The following is a 15,763-nucleotide window of genomic DNA, read 5'->3' as shown; positions in this document are numbered from 1 at the left end:
TCTCTATGCTTCGATTTTCTAGCTTTTGTTTGAACATTCCCTCTGAGCATCCACCTTGCTTTTCTCTGTGCAAAGAATTTCGTGAAACGAGCAACGCTGCTTGTATTTTTGTAAATAAAAATGTCAAAGCCAATGTAGAAATTTGGTTTTGCGTATTCGAACCGGATCGATGGTTTAAACATGTCGTTAAATTATTTTCTGTACGTTCGAGAGTTCAATTTAATGGCTAAATAATTAAGTATTCTATATTTATTTGATATGCTGAGAAATTTTTAGTTTGCTATTAAAAAACGTCGAAGTGTGTCGCGTGATAATGTTTGTAACCGATTCGTTTCGTGAATCGTTGGTTCGGCAACGTTCGTAAAAAAGACGACATCGAAATTCCAAGCTTTGAGGAACGAAAATTATTTCCATTGACTACGAACATTTTTATTTTCTATAATCTCGAGATTGTTGAACTTTTTCCAATTAAATCTAAAAACGCTTTTGCAGACGTCTCTCGCTGCACTAACGAATAAAAATAAAAAACGTCACAGCACGAAACAAAAAATGTCCAAATCCAATTAAAACTTCTCTTCCTTAAAACTTTATCTGTACAAAAAAAAAAAAAAAAAAAAATACACGAGATAAAATAAGACGTGTACAGAATTGAAAGTATCGAATGGTCAAATGTATAGAAAGTATAAAAAAATTTAATTCCATTTTCTCAACAAATTAATTATTAATTATAATTGGTTGGGAAAAATGGTTAGAAGAACGTGAGAAAAAAATGATCGAACTATAATTAGACCGAGATTGGAATTGACTAGGATTAGAAATAAACTGAAATTTATATTTTTATTGCAATAAATAATCTCTTCGAACATCGATCGTATATTGCTCAAAATATTACCAGGAAAGTTTCATTCTCTTAAAGACCGTTTCATCGAATTGGTAAATTCATTGTGGGATGAATTCGTAGTCACTTGAGAATGGATTAACGAAAATCGATGATCTTGCAAAGTCGAGTTACCGAAGCTAGTGTGAGATAATAGGTTCAACGTCTCTATTGCCCGCGTTAAATTGATCGACGTGCTCGAAATGAGATTTTAACGGAGTGGGAAACAAAACCAGGCCTGATAACCAATGCATCCACTGTGAAACAGCCGTCCAATATAATTACTCTCTCTATAGCACTTTTAATTGCCATTTATGATTGAATATGAAATTTTTAATTACTCGATAGCGTCCAGTTAATCGTCCTTGATCGTTCCAGTCATATATCCCGTGTATAAAAGTAATTTAAAAAGAAAAAGTATTGCAATCTTTTATACGATCGATTAATTACACAATTAATTAATTGACATTACATAAACACGATCTACAGTATTTTTTTGTTAATTGCGGAATTCATGCTCCGTTTCAGGAGAAGAGATATTTTCTTTTTAATTCATATTTCGCTCGAGATGTTTCAGGGCGAATCGTTTTTCGCTCTTTCATGTTTTCTTTACGGACGAAAGAATGCTGTTTTCAATGATTTCTTGGAAAAATTATTGGCTTTGTAAATCACAGTTCGAATCACGTATTAATAACGAGAGTAAACGATCGTTTGTTACAAACACACAGACTATTTGTTAGCTGTTATAATGTTTCTAAAACTATCGATACATTTAAATCAAAAATTTGCATATAATGCGACTACACAAAAGAAAGCGTAAACGGTGCACACACCTTTAAAAGCGTCACATGACCAAATTTATCGACGACGGTCACATCTGTTCTGCTTTTCAAATTCTCTCCGCACCAACTTCGATTCGTACTTGTCCGAAAGATAAATTTATTCCCACGTAGAAGATCAATGACTCTGACAATCGTCAAATAGCTCGGCGCGCGAGAAAAAATTGCTAGAACCTCGGTTTCCACGTTCGTTCGATCCCTCCTCTCTTTTATATCACGTCTGAGTGCCGAAATTTTCTGATCAAATTAATTACCAAGGAGAACCTTCGCGTTATATAATCGAACTTCTGTGTCAAAGTATTTATGATCGTGCTAATTAAACTGCGAAAGAGAAACTCAAAAATGATATATTGGGTTGCCAACTAAGTGATTGCGGATTTTGTCATTACCACCTAATGATAAAATCCGCAATCACTAGTTACCAACCCAATATTACTAGTATCTTTATTGTTGCAGAAATTGTCTTTTAAATATCAATTTCCCTGACAAAATCCGCAATCACTAGTTACCAACCCAATATTACTAGTATCTTTATTATTGCAGAAACTGTCTTTTAAATATCAATTTCCCTGACAAAATCCGCAATCACTAGTTGCCAACCCAATATTACTAGTATCTTTATTATTGCAGAAACTGTCTTTTAAATATTAATTTCTCTGACAAAATCCGCAATCACTAATTACCAACCCAATATTACTAGTATCTTTATTGTTGCAGAAATTGTCTTTTAAATATCAATTTCCCTGACAAAATCCGCAATCACTAGTTACCAACCCAATATTACTAGTATCTTTATTATTGCAGAAACTGTCTTTTAAATATTAATTTCCCTAGGAATAAGAGCATAGATATCTCAGTACAACGTACATCGTACAAAGTTATTGCAGAAAATACACGTTATATGTACAAGTTTCCACATAGAAGAACTCAGGAATAATTAATTTTCCTGAAAAATTGTAATTTTGTGGAAACAATTTAGACTGCAGGAATCGATCTTACGAAGTAACTTTTTTTATTAGAGCAGTCCGTTGAGTAGTTGGTAGAATAGTTTCCAGTTTCACATTACTCAAATAGTTCCCCTCACCAACACCATGAATCGCAACGTTCACAATGTTAGCAGGAAGTCATTACACACGATACAATTGCGCAAGTAGGATTGCGATTCGCTACTCGGCGATTTTTATGCATTTCCTGTAAATATGTATAGAAATACTCATAGTTATTGCCTAAGTAAATATACATAAGTATCAAACCTACGTATTTCTCCTGCAAATACAATCTGCAACTAATCTAATTGATCTTTGATAATCTCCGATCTGGAAAACGAAACTATTAGTGTCTTTCTTTTACGGACCTGTCTTTTACAACGATGCATCTTTATACGAACGTGAAACCTAACCTGTCGAACGTCGTGATCTTTATTTTGATAGAACAGAATGGATCATACGTAATTCGATAAAATAATATAATTGTTGTGCATCAATTATTTTCTTATAAAACGAAAGAAACTTTCCGGACGAGCTGATATAAATTAGAATTCCAACTCGATTTTCTCGCGTGTGTAACTTTGTATCAGATCAGAATTTCAATCCGAGCTACGATTATCATTTAATCGGTGAGAACAAAGTAGCAAAAATTGAAAGAAAAATACGACAAATTACGGGAGGGTTAGAAAACATTCCTGGCGAGTGTCGCCGTTTCCCAATTTCATCTGGAAATCATAAATCCGTGGGAAAACGTAGGGAAACATCTCTACGTGTATTTAAATAATGGCAGAAACTGTAGGGATTTGAATAAGATGTAGTTTGACGTGAGAGTATATGCGATGAATATAAAGTGACCCTCTTCATACCGTGTCGTTGAAATTTTGCACAGTATGCATGGTATCGGGATCTTGGCGAGGTAGTTTCCTGGATGAGGAATAGCCTAGGTTAGATTGTCTGCAAATCTTCGCAGTCACGTCCCAAAAGAGACCTTACATATCCTTAAATAACATGAAAAACCGAGCTCTCACTTTTTTACTCGTATACTTGATTTAGACATAAAAAATGTGCAAACCGAAAAAATTGTGAAAATTATGAAAATCTATATTTTCTATATTCGATACAGTTCATCGTAAATCGTCAATATTTCGTATAATGAAATTGTTGTTATTTCTGTATTCAGAGGTAGGATCGCGATAGCTGTTATTTTATTCTTTGGATAAATCTATCACACCATTCTGAGCCGAAAAACCTTTATTATACTTTTGGACTAGGGATAAAATCAAAAGAATATCTTAAACCTATCGATTGTATCTGGAACTATCTTCTAGTTACTATTTGCTGTAATTAGCGCATCTGCACATAGATGGCGAGCGCGAACTCACGTTGTCATTTTCAACAGAAACAATATCGTCATGAAAGACAATTTTCATAAATTAATCTGTCTGCAGAGTAGATTTATCTGTGATATAGAGCTGAAGTAAATGGCATCAATTAAAGTCTCGTGCAAAGGAGTTCCAACGCGGAAACACAAACGAAGAATCGTTTATTTGTTACGGGTTGCCTTTCGAATTCGAAATCATGATTCGATACTTTGTATCGGCTACGCTTAATGCAGATTCGATTTTTGTCTCTCTATATCTACCTCACTCGAGGCGCTGCATTTCGATTGTCCAGTTATTTCCAGCGAAGGCTCCGCCTTTCATAAAGTCACGCTTATTATTAATCGTCATCCGCGAAGACATTTATTACACCTTTTACCAGAACCAGAATTTTTATCCCTCGTAATGAACGTGTACAAGATGTAACCATTCGGAAAATCGGTCATGTTTATCGCCCTCGTTAATTAAATATTCTTGGTTATCTTTCATCATACAGGTAGAGTACATTTTTATACATGCGCGTATATCGCATGTGTTGCATTTGATATGTTAATTTATCGTGGAATTTATTTTCGGAATAAAGGGATGTGGAAATGATGTTTGCGAAATATGTAATACCTTTCGTTTAGTTGTTTTCTACTATTTCTATTTTGTTCTGCAGAATATACTGTTAAACCTGAGATGGATTCGAATTATTAAAGTTAATATAAAATTGAATACAACATTTTCTGGAACGGTAACTTTATTATTTAAATTCTCTAAAATTAAAAATTCAATGATATTTACTGTAGTCTCGCGTTTTATTATTCCGCAGAATTATATCCATTACCGTACAGTAATTTCAGAATACACCACACGCTTTATACTTTTTAAAAAAGGCAGACTCATAAAACTTTTACTTTCCTCCATCTGTCTCAGAATTTTCCACAAATACCAAAAGTTTTCCGTGATATTTTTTCCCAAGTACCAAAATCACCAAAAAGTACTATCGCAGTTCTCAAATAACCTTCACAAAGCTTTTTAAACACTCGCGCGATCTCAGCGCCACCGATTCCAACAGCCAACGGCTCTGACCTAACCTTTAAAAAAATCCGTAAATTCGCTTCCTGATTACAAAAGACGTGAGATATGATAGTGGGAGCATTACGCGTGCACGACATGCGATACGATCCAGAAACTGATCAGAAGTAGGCGAAGAATTACGGTGATGTGCGTGTAACGCGGAATCGCTCTGTTTCCACGACTGCGGTTGTATCGCGGATCAAAGAGATCGGATGAAACGTTGACAGAAAAATTCGATGGAGAGTACTCTGATCAGGGCGTGAACGATCGCGTATTCGGTGAAAGTGATTGTATCTACCTGTATAAAACAGGGACCTGGACCGAATGATGGCACATTCGAAGCTGTACTTACGAGACAAGCAACTATGAGGACGTTCATAGTAAGTAGAAAGATATTCTTTAGTGAATAGTTCTCAGACTCTGATATTTTACGTGGACGAAACTTTGAAACGACTTGCGAAGCTGCGAGAAATTTTTAATTATTCGAGACCTTGTAATTGTGCAGAACACCTCAGTGTCTTTTGCAAATACAAAATGGCAACATTGGAATCGTGCTGTTGAATGTTACTCAGTAAAATTAATATAAAGATGGATACAAAATTTAATAATTTGGTATCACACATATACAAAACTTTTATTGTGCGAAATGGAATATAAAGTCTTCGAAAAAGCAATGATGTTACGTTGCAAGTACACGAAATTATAATTATAGGAAATTAAATGTGAGGTATTCGTGAAAATATTAATTTCATATTACGAACACTCAAAATTATACTCGAACAGTAATTAAATATTTGAAAATATCAATTTTGCATCGCTAAGTATCTGAAAATTTTACTCCATCCAATAATTCGCAGTTCATTTTCAACATTTCTTGGGCGATATTCGCACAGCGGCCGCAATCGCATCCGACCCCCTGGCAAACTCAAGAAATCGATACCAGTCCTCACTGAAACTTCAATACTCCAGAATTTTAAACTATCAGCTTTTCAAGTTCCAAAGATCCATTTCTGAGAGGACATCCTTTTCCTTCTTGAACCTAACTCACTTTCTAATCCATAGAAGAGCAGTCTTCATGAAAAATTCAAACTTTAACAATCATTCGTGCAGTTCTGTCTTTTGGTGCCCGCCGCCATTGCTAGCGAAGTTGAACCAGGAAAGCCAGAGAAGTCGAAGAGAGGCGTTCTTCTAGGCACAGGAGGACTTGGAGGATCATCAGGAGGCGTAGACCTGAGTTCTAGTACTAGCTATGGCGGAATTTCTGGAGGATACACTGGAGGATTATCAGGAGGACTGGCTGGAACCCTCTCGGGTGGACTTTCAGGATTGCAAGGCTCTCTTAATGGTGGCCTGGTTGGTCCTCTGTCAGGAAGTCTGACTGGGGGACTATCTGCAGGGTTAAACGGGGCTGCAGCTGAAGGTGGGATTCGCGCTATCACCCAACAAGTGCCAGTCGTGATTCCCCAACCCTATCCAATGCCCAGGCCTGTCCCAGGTCCCTGGTACGTGAGACAAAATCTGCCTCTCGTCAGGGAAACCTCACTTCGAACGCCTCAACAAACCGCACTGACACTCCATAGGTCCGCAGGCATTTCTCAGGCTGTTAGAGTGCCAGCCTCGATCCCGCAACCTATCCCTATCCCTCAACCCGTTCCTGTGTCTGTCTTGATACCTGTATCTTCAGGATCTATCGGAGGATCTGGTCTGACTTCTGGAGTCACTAGTGGCCTCGGCTCTGGTTTGAGTTCAAGTATCACCGGTGGTCTCAGTGGTAGCTTCAGCGGAGGGTTGAATAGTGGTTTGGGATCCAGCTACGGGTCTGGTTTGACCTCCAGTTACGGATCAGGCCTGGGATCGAGCTACGGATATGGCCTAACCTCCAGTTACGGGTCTAGCTTAGGTTCCAGCCTTGGCTCCTCTGGCCTCAGTACTGGATATGGGTCAGGATTGGGCTCTGGTCTAGGTGCTAGCCTTGGTTCTATCAGCATCTCTCCTGGACTTGGTTTAGGATCTGGATTGAGTTCTGGGCTTGGTTCTGGGCTTGGAGCCAGTCTTGGCTCTGGAGTTGGCACTCAGGGGTTGACTGCTAATCTTGGAGCTGGATATGGAGCTGGATATGGATACGCTGCCTCTGGTGCTTTAGGAGGAGCTGCTCTGGGAGCTGGTTCTCTTGGAGGTGGGGCACTAGGAGGAGCCAGTACGATCATTATAAAGAAACACTGAACTGATGGATCGAGCAAAGGCATATTGTACAGTTGGCGGTATCCATGTAAATCCCTTTTTTAGAGCTTGCGATAATCTTTATATTTTTGTACACTTTGATAAAATTATATTTTTGTACGATACTTAAAGTGTGGCGTTGTTGATCAACCTCTTCACTAAGGCGATTATTCTAACATGCTCGTATAATTATAATTATTATGAAAATGAAAATTACATTATTGTACGACATTGTTAGAACTTTGGAATTATATTATTATTATTGATTGTTAATATTATTATTATATTACAATGATTGCAAATTTCTATTTTTTTTTTTTTCAATTTTTTTTCAATCGCAAACTATAATTCTCGTGACATAGGATCGCGAAATAATGAAAAGGCACGTTGAGATAGTATAGGTATCAAATTTGCACCGAATGATAGGAGAAGGTAGGTTATATTAAAACACCGATGTATAGACGAACAATGGTAGTTCTTCAAGCCGATTGGTCAACACGGAGCTCATGTGGGGTGGGATTACGTCAGAAACTATCTTTCCGCGTTATAACGTGGAGCACCTCCCGAGCTTCCACACGAATCAGGTCATCGTTTCAAAACCAGGCTTTACCTCTTGGTGAGACTAGCACGAAAATCGAACCCGGTTGTTACCTTACGGGAGTAACGAGAGCAGTCGATACATTTTCCAGTGCTTCTATCTTTTCAACATTGGAAATATAGATAGCAGTCGGTTATAATTTCACCTTGTGCTTTACTCAACTTTACTCAACATTTTATCGACAGCTGCTGTTGGTAATGCTGGAAACTAGTGTTATCAGCAGCTACCAGCTGTATATCGAATGCAGTGTTCTAACTTATCTACGTATGATAAGTAAATGTAACGTATGACAATATCAAATTATTATTGTTACCGAATTGCTTCATGTTAAAAATTGTATAATTTAAGAAAAATGTAACATTATTTGACTTACGTATTTTCAACCACCCAACGACAAAGAAGATTCAATTTGCACTCACCTGAAACAAAAAGAAAAGGAGGTCGGTCATTTATTACGTCAATTCTACGAAACATCTAGATTTTACATAAATCAAATTGAACAGCGACAAGGGACAGTACGTCGACATAAAGATAAATCGAATTCTCGGCGAATCAGCCATTCAAATGGGATATTTTCTGTCATTTGAAGGACGAGCTAAAAGAGATTTCTTGTTGAAACTATATCTGCTAGCAAATCTTGCTTATTTTTCCATCGATATCGAGAAGAGAAGGATAGAAACCAGAACACGGATGAAATGCGGAAACGGCAGGCACAAAGCCGTGTAATTATCGTTTTTCAGACACCGTTGCCACGTTGATTACCGCAAGAAGTATCGTTGTTCTTGCGTGGTTAGTTCTCAGTGTTCTCTTCGATTCTATCGCAGGATGTTTCAATATTCGTTCACGGTCACCAAGGATCTGACTCTATGTGAGAAAATAGGTCTAAAATATGGAACAGAATCTCTTCGTACGAATCGTTCGCATTGCTGACGAATTTTTTAATTCGATTTTCGCGAAAACGAAACGTCGCATCGTACGAAAAAAATATTATTCCGCATTTTCGATTTATCTTCTCGCGTAGAATCATCCCCCTGTTGACTGTACCATATTTACTGGCATACTCGGACTACCAGGAAGCAGACTGCGTTTACGAGGCAAGCGCGGAACGTGGTAATTCTTTTTCAGCCGGAGACGGTTTCTCCCGTGCTGCTTAGTAACGCAGTGCCGCTTGCTGATTAAGAAAGTTTTTGAAAATAAGCAGGAAACGCCGGAACGTATGGAAAGGAAGTTCCAGCTTCTCGTTAACGAGGTAAACGACGGTATGATGGAACTGCTGATGAAAATTTTACCCTCCTTTCTCTCTCTCTTTCTCTCTCTGTCACCTGCAAATTTTCCTGGCAATATGTTTTCTAATTTAAAGCCCATCTGAGGGTATAGCGGATTACGAAAGAACTATTATAAAACGAATTCGTGGAATTATCGCAACCACGTTTCGCGGGAAGAAGGAGATATAAGTAGCGCAAGTAGAATGGGGACGTGCGTGGTCGGACATATCGTCGTCGCCTTCAGAGCTACTTCGTTTGTTGGTCTAGTAATTTCTAGAAAAGATTATTCATGTTTATGAATAGCAAGGAACAGTGTACAGTAGGCTACTCAGAATACACGTATAATAACACATAATAATAAAAATGGAAAATATAGTAGGTAGTATTGGGTTGGAAAATCATTAGATGATGGTAATGACAAAATCCGCGATCACTTAGTCGCCAACCCAATATAAGGAAGGAATTTAGCGTAATATTTAAATTTGGTAGAAACATAGCAAAAGTTTGTTTTCAATTAGAATTAAATTCACACAGTATCCACTATACAACGCTATAGATCACAATAAATCACTCTACGCTACAGTAGTAACCGTTATAGCAGGTGATTCTTCATTTTTGTGAATTTTGGTGCAACTATAACACGCCCATTTTCATTGTACTAATTTTTGCTGCGTTCCTTAACATTTTCACACGACCTTGACACATCGTATTAATTTTCGCCCTTCTTTTTTTATTTCGACGTAAGTATAAGGTACTATACGAACCTTAGTAGAGTTGCTACTACGTAAAAACGTCGGTAAAAAATTCAACACGTCAAGTAGCGTTGTCGAAATATTTATAGTCGGCAGTCTATTGATATAAAGTTTCAGTTTCTTACGACGAGGAAATAACGTCCATTGTGGGAAGTGACGGTCGATGGTTTTGCATACTTCATGTTCGGTTGCGGTTGCGGAAACTCGGTATACAATCGGTGAATAAATTTGTAGCCACCGTAGGTATCGACTTTCTGATCTTTCAGCTGACTTCCCGGAGACCGGATAAACTTGGGTTATTTGTCATTTTATTTTTCCAAAATCTAAATTCGTTCGTGGCTCCATTAGAAAACTTCGTCGCGTAATGAAATCTTCGTTTCAAGAACCAGCGTACAGAAACTTTACTTTTCTTATTTTCAACATCTCGAGGCCAGAAGTTTGTTGGCAATGCCCTTAGAAGATGTTTAACTCGATTTAAAATTATCTTCGCGTCCGAGACACAGATTTGTGCAACTCTCGTAACATTTATCCCACTACTTCGAAAGCAAACCTCACCAATAATTACTCACGAAATTCGTAGTATCGTGGCCAAATGGTACAAATGACCTAAGAAGTATCGGCTGAACCACCAACAATATTGTGAAAAAGCCTAAGTGTCATCAGGCCAAAAGGGTCTGGAAACTTCAATGTGTCGTCGGTCCTTCAATCGAATAGTTACGCGATCGGATGCGGAACACGTGCGTGGTGGGGCTATGAGAAAAGACAAAGGGATGCTTCAAGGAGAAGGACGAATTAACAGGCAGTCGTTACCGGGGAGTCGAGTTGTGACTAGTCGTTGCCTGAGAGTCGAGTTGTGACTAGTCGTTGCCTGAGAGTCGAGTTGTGACTAGTCGTTGCCTGAGAGTCGAGTTGTGACGACTCGTCGTTGCCTGAGAGTCGATTTATGACGACTCGTCGTTACCTGAGAGTCGAATTATGACGACTCGTCGTTACCTGAGAGTCGAGTTATGACGACTCGTCGTTACCTGAGAGTCGAGTTATGACGACTCGTCGTTACCTGAGAGTCGAGTTATGACGACTCGTCGTTACCTGAGAGTCGAGTTATGACGGCTCGTCGTTGTCTGAGAGTCGAGTTGTGACGAGTCATATTTGAGAGTCGAGTTGTGACGAGTCATATCTGAGAGTCGAGTTGTGACGAGTCGTATCTGAGAGTCGAGTTGTGACGAGTCGTTACCTGAGAGTCGAGTTGTGACGAGTCGTCGTTAACTGAGAGTTGATTGTGAGGAGTGGTAAGTTGGGAGTCGAGATGTGAGGAGTCTAGAGTTGAATTGTCGAGTTGTTATGAGTTGTGAACTGTTAGTTGTGAGTTGTAAGTTATCCATTTAGTTGTCTTAGCTATAGCATTACTACATTTACTTCACGTTAAATGATCATCGTTTCCTGTTTAATCCACTATAAATAGATCCATCTATCAATAAACTTATCGTATAGGATAGAAATGATTAGAAAGCCAAGTTTCTAATATTTCTGAATAAAAAAATCCTGTAGTATTATAAAACCGGGAAATTTAATTTTCAAATTTACGAGGCGATTACAATTTTATGTAAGAACTTTCGAGAAATATTCAATTTAGCGTTGGCCAAATTTACTTTAGCTCTAGTTTTAAGCAGTAGGATTGAAAATTAATCTTAAAAGTTTGCTGGCATTTACAAAGATGCGTATCTATTTCGTGGAAAGTCTGTAAATGTCAACGGCGATACCCGAGCGAAGACAGTCAATTACGTTGATGATGAAAGATTGAAGGAGACCGTTTTGTCTCTAATCTCACGTAGATCGCGTGCAAGTTTAAAACTTGCGGACACTTGATCGACTTTTGTTTGCGAGACAAAATCGAATTCGAGAACCTCTTATCTTCTTTAACGCGATAACTGGCCGAAAATCTGCTGTCCTGCAACTCTCAAATATTCTACCTGAAACATTATTCGCTTCTCTTTCGTTTTCTAAACGTATCTTAAACTCGACAAACGTATTTTCTTAATATCTCACGAATAATTTTATCGCAAATTTGGTCACTCATTAACGCTATTTACTGACCTAAATTCAATTTTAATAATTTCGATCTACAGCAATTTTAATAATCCCGATCCAAGAATCGTACCAACTTCGATTCACCGATATTGCAAACTCCCATCCAATAATTTCGATAAACCTCGCTAATAAAATACATCAATAAAGAACATACATCAAATAAATATTTGTTTCGCCGACACATCGTCATTTCGTCATCGAAACGAGCAGAGAAAGAACTAGAAATTGCCCATTTGCCATCTGTTCGAACGTCCTCGATCGCCGAGGTAACACGGGTGTCAGCGATTAATTAATTAAACGGAAACGTTCGCTCTCGAATAGCAGAAGCAGAATTAACGAAACTGCGACGTACCATCGAGATCCAACGCGGTCACTCGAACAATCTCAATTCCGGTGTAATCAGATCCGGCTTAGCGAGCGTACCTCGACAAAGACACCATTAATTAACGAATTAAAGTAACTTGTAATTATCGAGGGACTAACTTGACACCAAACAGGCCGATTTATTAGCAGGGAAACAGTAGCTTGCAACTAAACAGCTTCTCAACGGCACCTGGATCTCTGTGTCGGACGTCGAGGTGCAACGACGTACAGCTGGTCGAGATTCAGTTTAGCCGTGTAATTACAACTTTTCTTATTAACCATGAGCGGTTCGTTCGCACGTGACGACACGGTGCCAGGTGCTTCCGGTTCGTCGCAAGATCTTCCCAGCAATTTTCACTAAATAGTCGATCTGTCGATCGTTAATCGAGATAAATTTTCAGCCAAATTCTCACGGCGTTGATATTCCACGAGATATCACTGCAAATTAGCTTGCAATTCAACTTTTACGATTTTCATGTATGTTACGTCTGGCGACACTCTACCTAGACCAGGCGACACACCGAGGGCAAGATGGTCTACACATACTTGCTGCGTACCCTCAATAGCCTTAAGGACCCGCCATAAATCTTGGCATTTTCATAGTTGAGGTCCTTCAGACCAAACAAGTATCTTTTATTTCGAGCGTTCCTTACATTTATTGTCTACTACGGGAAGATATTCTTCCCATAACTTTCTCTGGGGGCTGGCTAAGACCCTTCCTAGTCCATCAACCTTATTATCCAATCAGAAGCAACGTCTATTGCCGTCACTTTCCTAGCCAAAATTGTCATCGACAAATCCGATGGTCCCGTGCGTTAGACACACCCATTACTAGCTTTCCTCCGTCACAACATCGTCATCCAACTTCACTGATTTTCCATCTTCCGAACAGTCAACATCTCTTCACCGGGTTTTCATCCTTAGATCAGTCACCTACTTAACTGATACATACGCAGCAGCGTAACTATCTTCGTTACAAAATTGTTGGAATAAACTGTAATTTATAACTTGTTATCTCAGCGTCATACTTAATTTAACTACCTCTGCTATCCTAACAGAAATAAGGGGATCGATCGTTTCGTGGCGTCGATTATCTAATCGTAACGGGAATTTACGATTCCCGTTGACTGCTTCCTCGCGATCGCCTCTCTCCGCCAATGCTCGAATAAACAATGTACGTCGGACAATTAGAAGACCATACAACAGCTTAATGCGCGTTGGTGCTCGCAATTTTGGAAGATCAGCTGAAACAATCTGTTCCAACGATAACGCTCGCCACTATCGTCGACTACAAAAACGAAAGATACTCGATAGAAAGACGTTCAGGGAATTTTAAAGGTATCATAAAGAAAGAAAAATGTTGGACGATTTTTCAGAGTCGTTTAAGAATGTATCTTCGAACGGTAAAGTACATGTAAAATTGTACATTGAAAAATATTGTTCCGGATACACCGGGTATACTTACATCGTTCAACACGGCACGAATGTGCTGTCACGTTGAGGAAGACGGGTACGGGGTTGAAAGGTACTGCGTGTAAACCATCCCCTTGTCTTCCTTAACATGTGCACACAGTACGATGTTGTACTGTGATACGTCATGCGATAAATTGATATCAGTTGCGGTCGCTAACGTTCACGCTTTAGCGGTAAGTTGCATCGGTCATTGTTATTACATTTCCCTCTTCTTTCATTTCCCTTCCAACTTCCTTTCTACTTCGTCGTTAGTCCAACTGTTTCGTAAAATGCATATCCTTTCCTTTCTTACTTGCAATTTAATTATTTCCTCACCGTTGAAATATCTTTAGAAGAATTCTGTTCGGAATTTTGAGCGGCCGTTCGTTTATGGCGTCACGTCGCAGACACAAGAAATCGCGAAATTAACAGATCGCCGGTAATCTCCTCGCGTCGCAGTTCGAACGAAATGATTCTTTCGCGAATAGGGCGAAGAAAATTGAACTTCGTATACGATAATGGAATTTATTATAGAAACCCAACAGAGTGACGGTTCAAAGCGTTACAACAGAATGATGTCGAGCGCCAGTTTAGGAAGCTTTTTATATCGAGGGTCTAGTACCCTTGGAGGGGCCATCGTCGGGTGCGCGTCAGAGGCGCCTCCTTCGTTATTGTTTCGATAGCTGTGGCATGCAGGATGCCTAGTCCATCTGGTTACTGAGCGAGTGGTCCTTCTCGAGCGGGTGGTCTTCTTGAACGCGTGACAATGGCACGGAAAGGCCCATTCCCTTCTTTAGGAAATTTCGAATTACATCTCCTCCCCTTAAAGACATTACACAGATTTAAATAGAATCAAACATACAATAAACAATTATTAATCGTGTCATAGTACCACGTCAGATAAATTTACTCAAAATTCTCTAACGAGAATTGATCGTAAATTAAACGCAAATAAAATGTTCGCTGTCCGAAATCACTGGCCGATCGTAAGTTCCACTCCTCTATTGGATTGGAAACTAAGTGATCGCGGGTTTGTTCATTAGGTGGTATTGACAAAAGCCGCAATCATTTAGTTGCCAAGCCAATAATTACGCTCGTGAAATTACGGATCTTCCGTGAGTTGCCATAGTCCGGTAATCACGTTACACAGGGTCCTATTGCGCTTCGACAAGTATCGAAGCACCCAGTGCATAAGGTGGAACCCACACGCGCTCACACGTGTCTCTGGATCCACGGCTATGCATTCACAGCATCGGCTATACATTTAAAAAAGCGTGGAACAAGCGAGCTCGATCAGCCACGGCTGATGAACCCTGTGTCAGCCTTTTCTCTGTGTGTAGCGCAATGGTCGGGGGTTGTTTCACAGCGGCCTGTGACTCCGTGCACTGTGGACACGTCGATGCGCACACGCGGGGGTGTTCCACTGACAGTGATCAAAGACAGCTGACAGAGAAAGGGGAGTCAGAGTGAATGAAGATGGAGGGAACAAAATGGCGAGAAGGAAGGGTTGAAGCGAGTGGATAACCATACAGCGAAAGCAAGGCCAGTGATAAAGAGACAGAGAGAGAGAGAGAGGAAACGAAAGGAACAGACGGAAGGGTGGAACGATTGGTGGGTGTAAAGGGAAAGGGGAAAGAAGAACAAAAGGGCAAAGTAGAAAATGAAGAGAAAAGAGTGGACGAAGAGAGGAAGCGGAGGATCGCAAGAAAGGCCAAAGGAGTAAAAATATCGATGTTCCTTCACTGCGATAGCTACCATAATTTTTAGTAGTATGTAGTATGTAGTGAGATTTTATGCGATTAGGAGAGATTTTAGGGCGCGAGAGTGCACAGAATGCATGTAATCTAGGAATTTAGCAAATCTAAATGTCTAATCTAGACTC

At 39.3% G+C, this 15,763-nt stretch overlaps 3 protein-coding genes across 4 annotated transcripts in view; 2 read left to right on the top strand and 1 right to left on the bottom strand.

Moving 5' to 3' along the window:
* Positions 1 to 15,763, bottom strand: part of Dnc (phosphodiesterase dunce) — a 367,304-nt gene that overhangs the window by 296,460 nt on the left and 55,081 nt on the right. The window lies entirely within an intron of this gene.
* LOC139994762 (uncharacterized) overlaps positions 1 to 15,763 on the top strand; it is a 76,289-nt gene that overhangs the window by 24,946 nt on the left and 35,580 nt on the right. The gene's annotated exons all lie outside the window — the stretch shown is intronic.
* LOC139994865 (uncharacterized) lies at positions 4,947 to 7,494 on the top strand. Its single transcript, XM_072017847.1, has 2 exons — positions 4,947 to 5,523; positions 6,254 to 7,494. Exons 1-2 carry the CDS (start codon positions 5,509 to 5,511, stop codon positions 7,364 to 7,366), a joined length of 1,128 nt encoding a protein of 375 aa, XP_071873948.1. The 5' UTR covers positions 4,947 to 5,508; the 3' UTR covers positions 7,367 to 7,494.

The sequence above is a fragment of the Bombus fervidus genome, chromosome 15 (genome assembly GCF_041682495.2).
Source record: "Bombus fervidus isolate BK054 chromosome 15, iyBomFerv1, whole genome shotgun sequence".
Lineage (NCBI taxonomy): Eukaryota > Metazoa > Arthropoda > Insecta > Hymenoptera > Apidae > Bombus > Bombus fervidus.
This window is presented reverse-complemented; position numbering and strand designations above follow the sequence as displayed.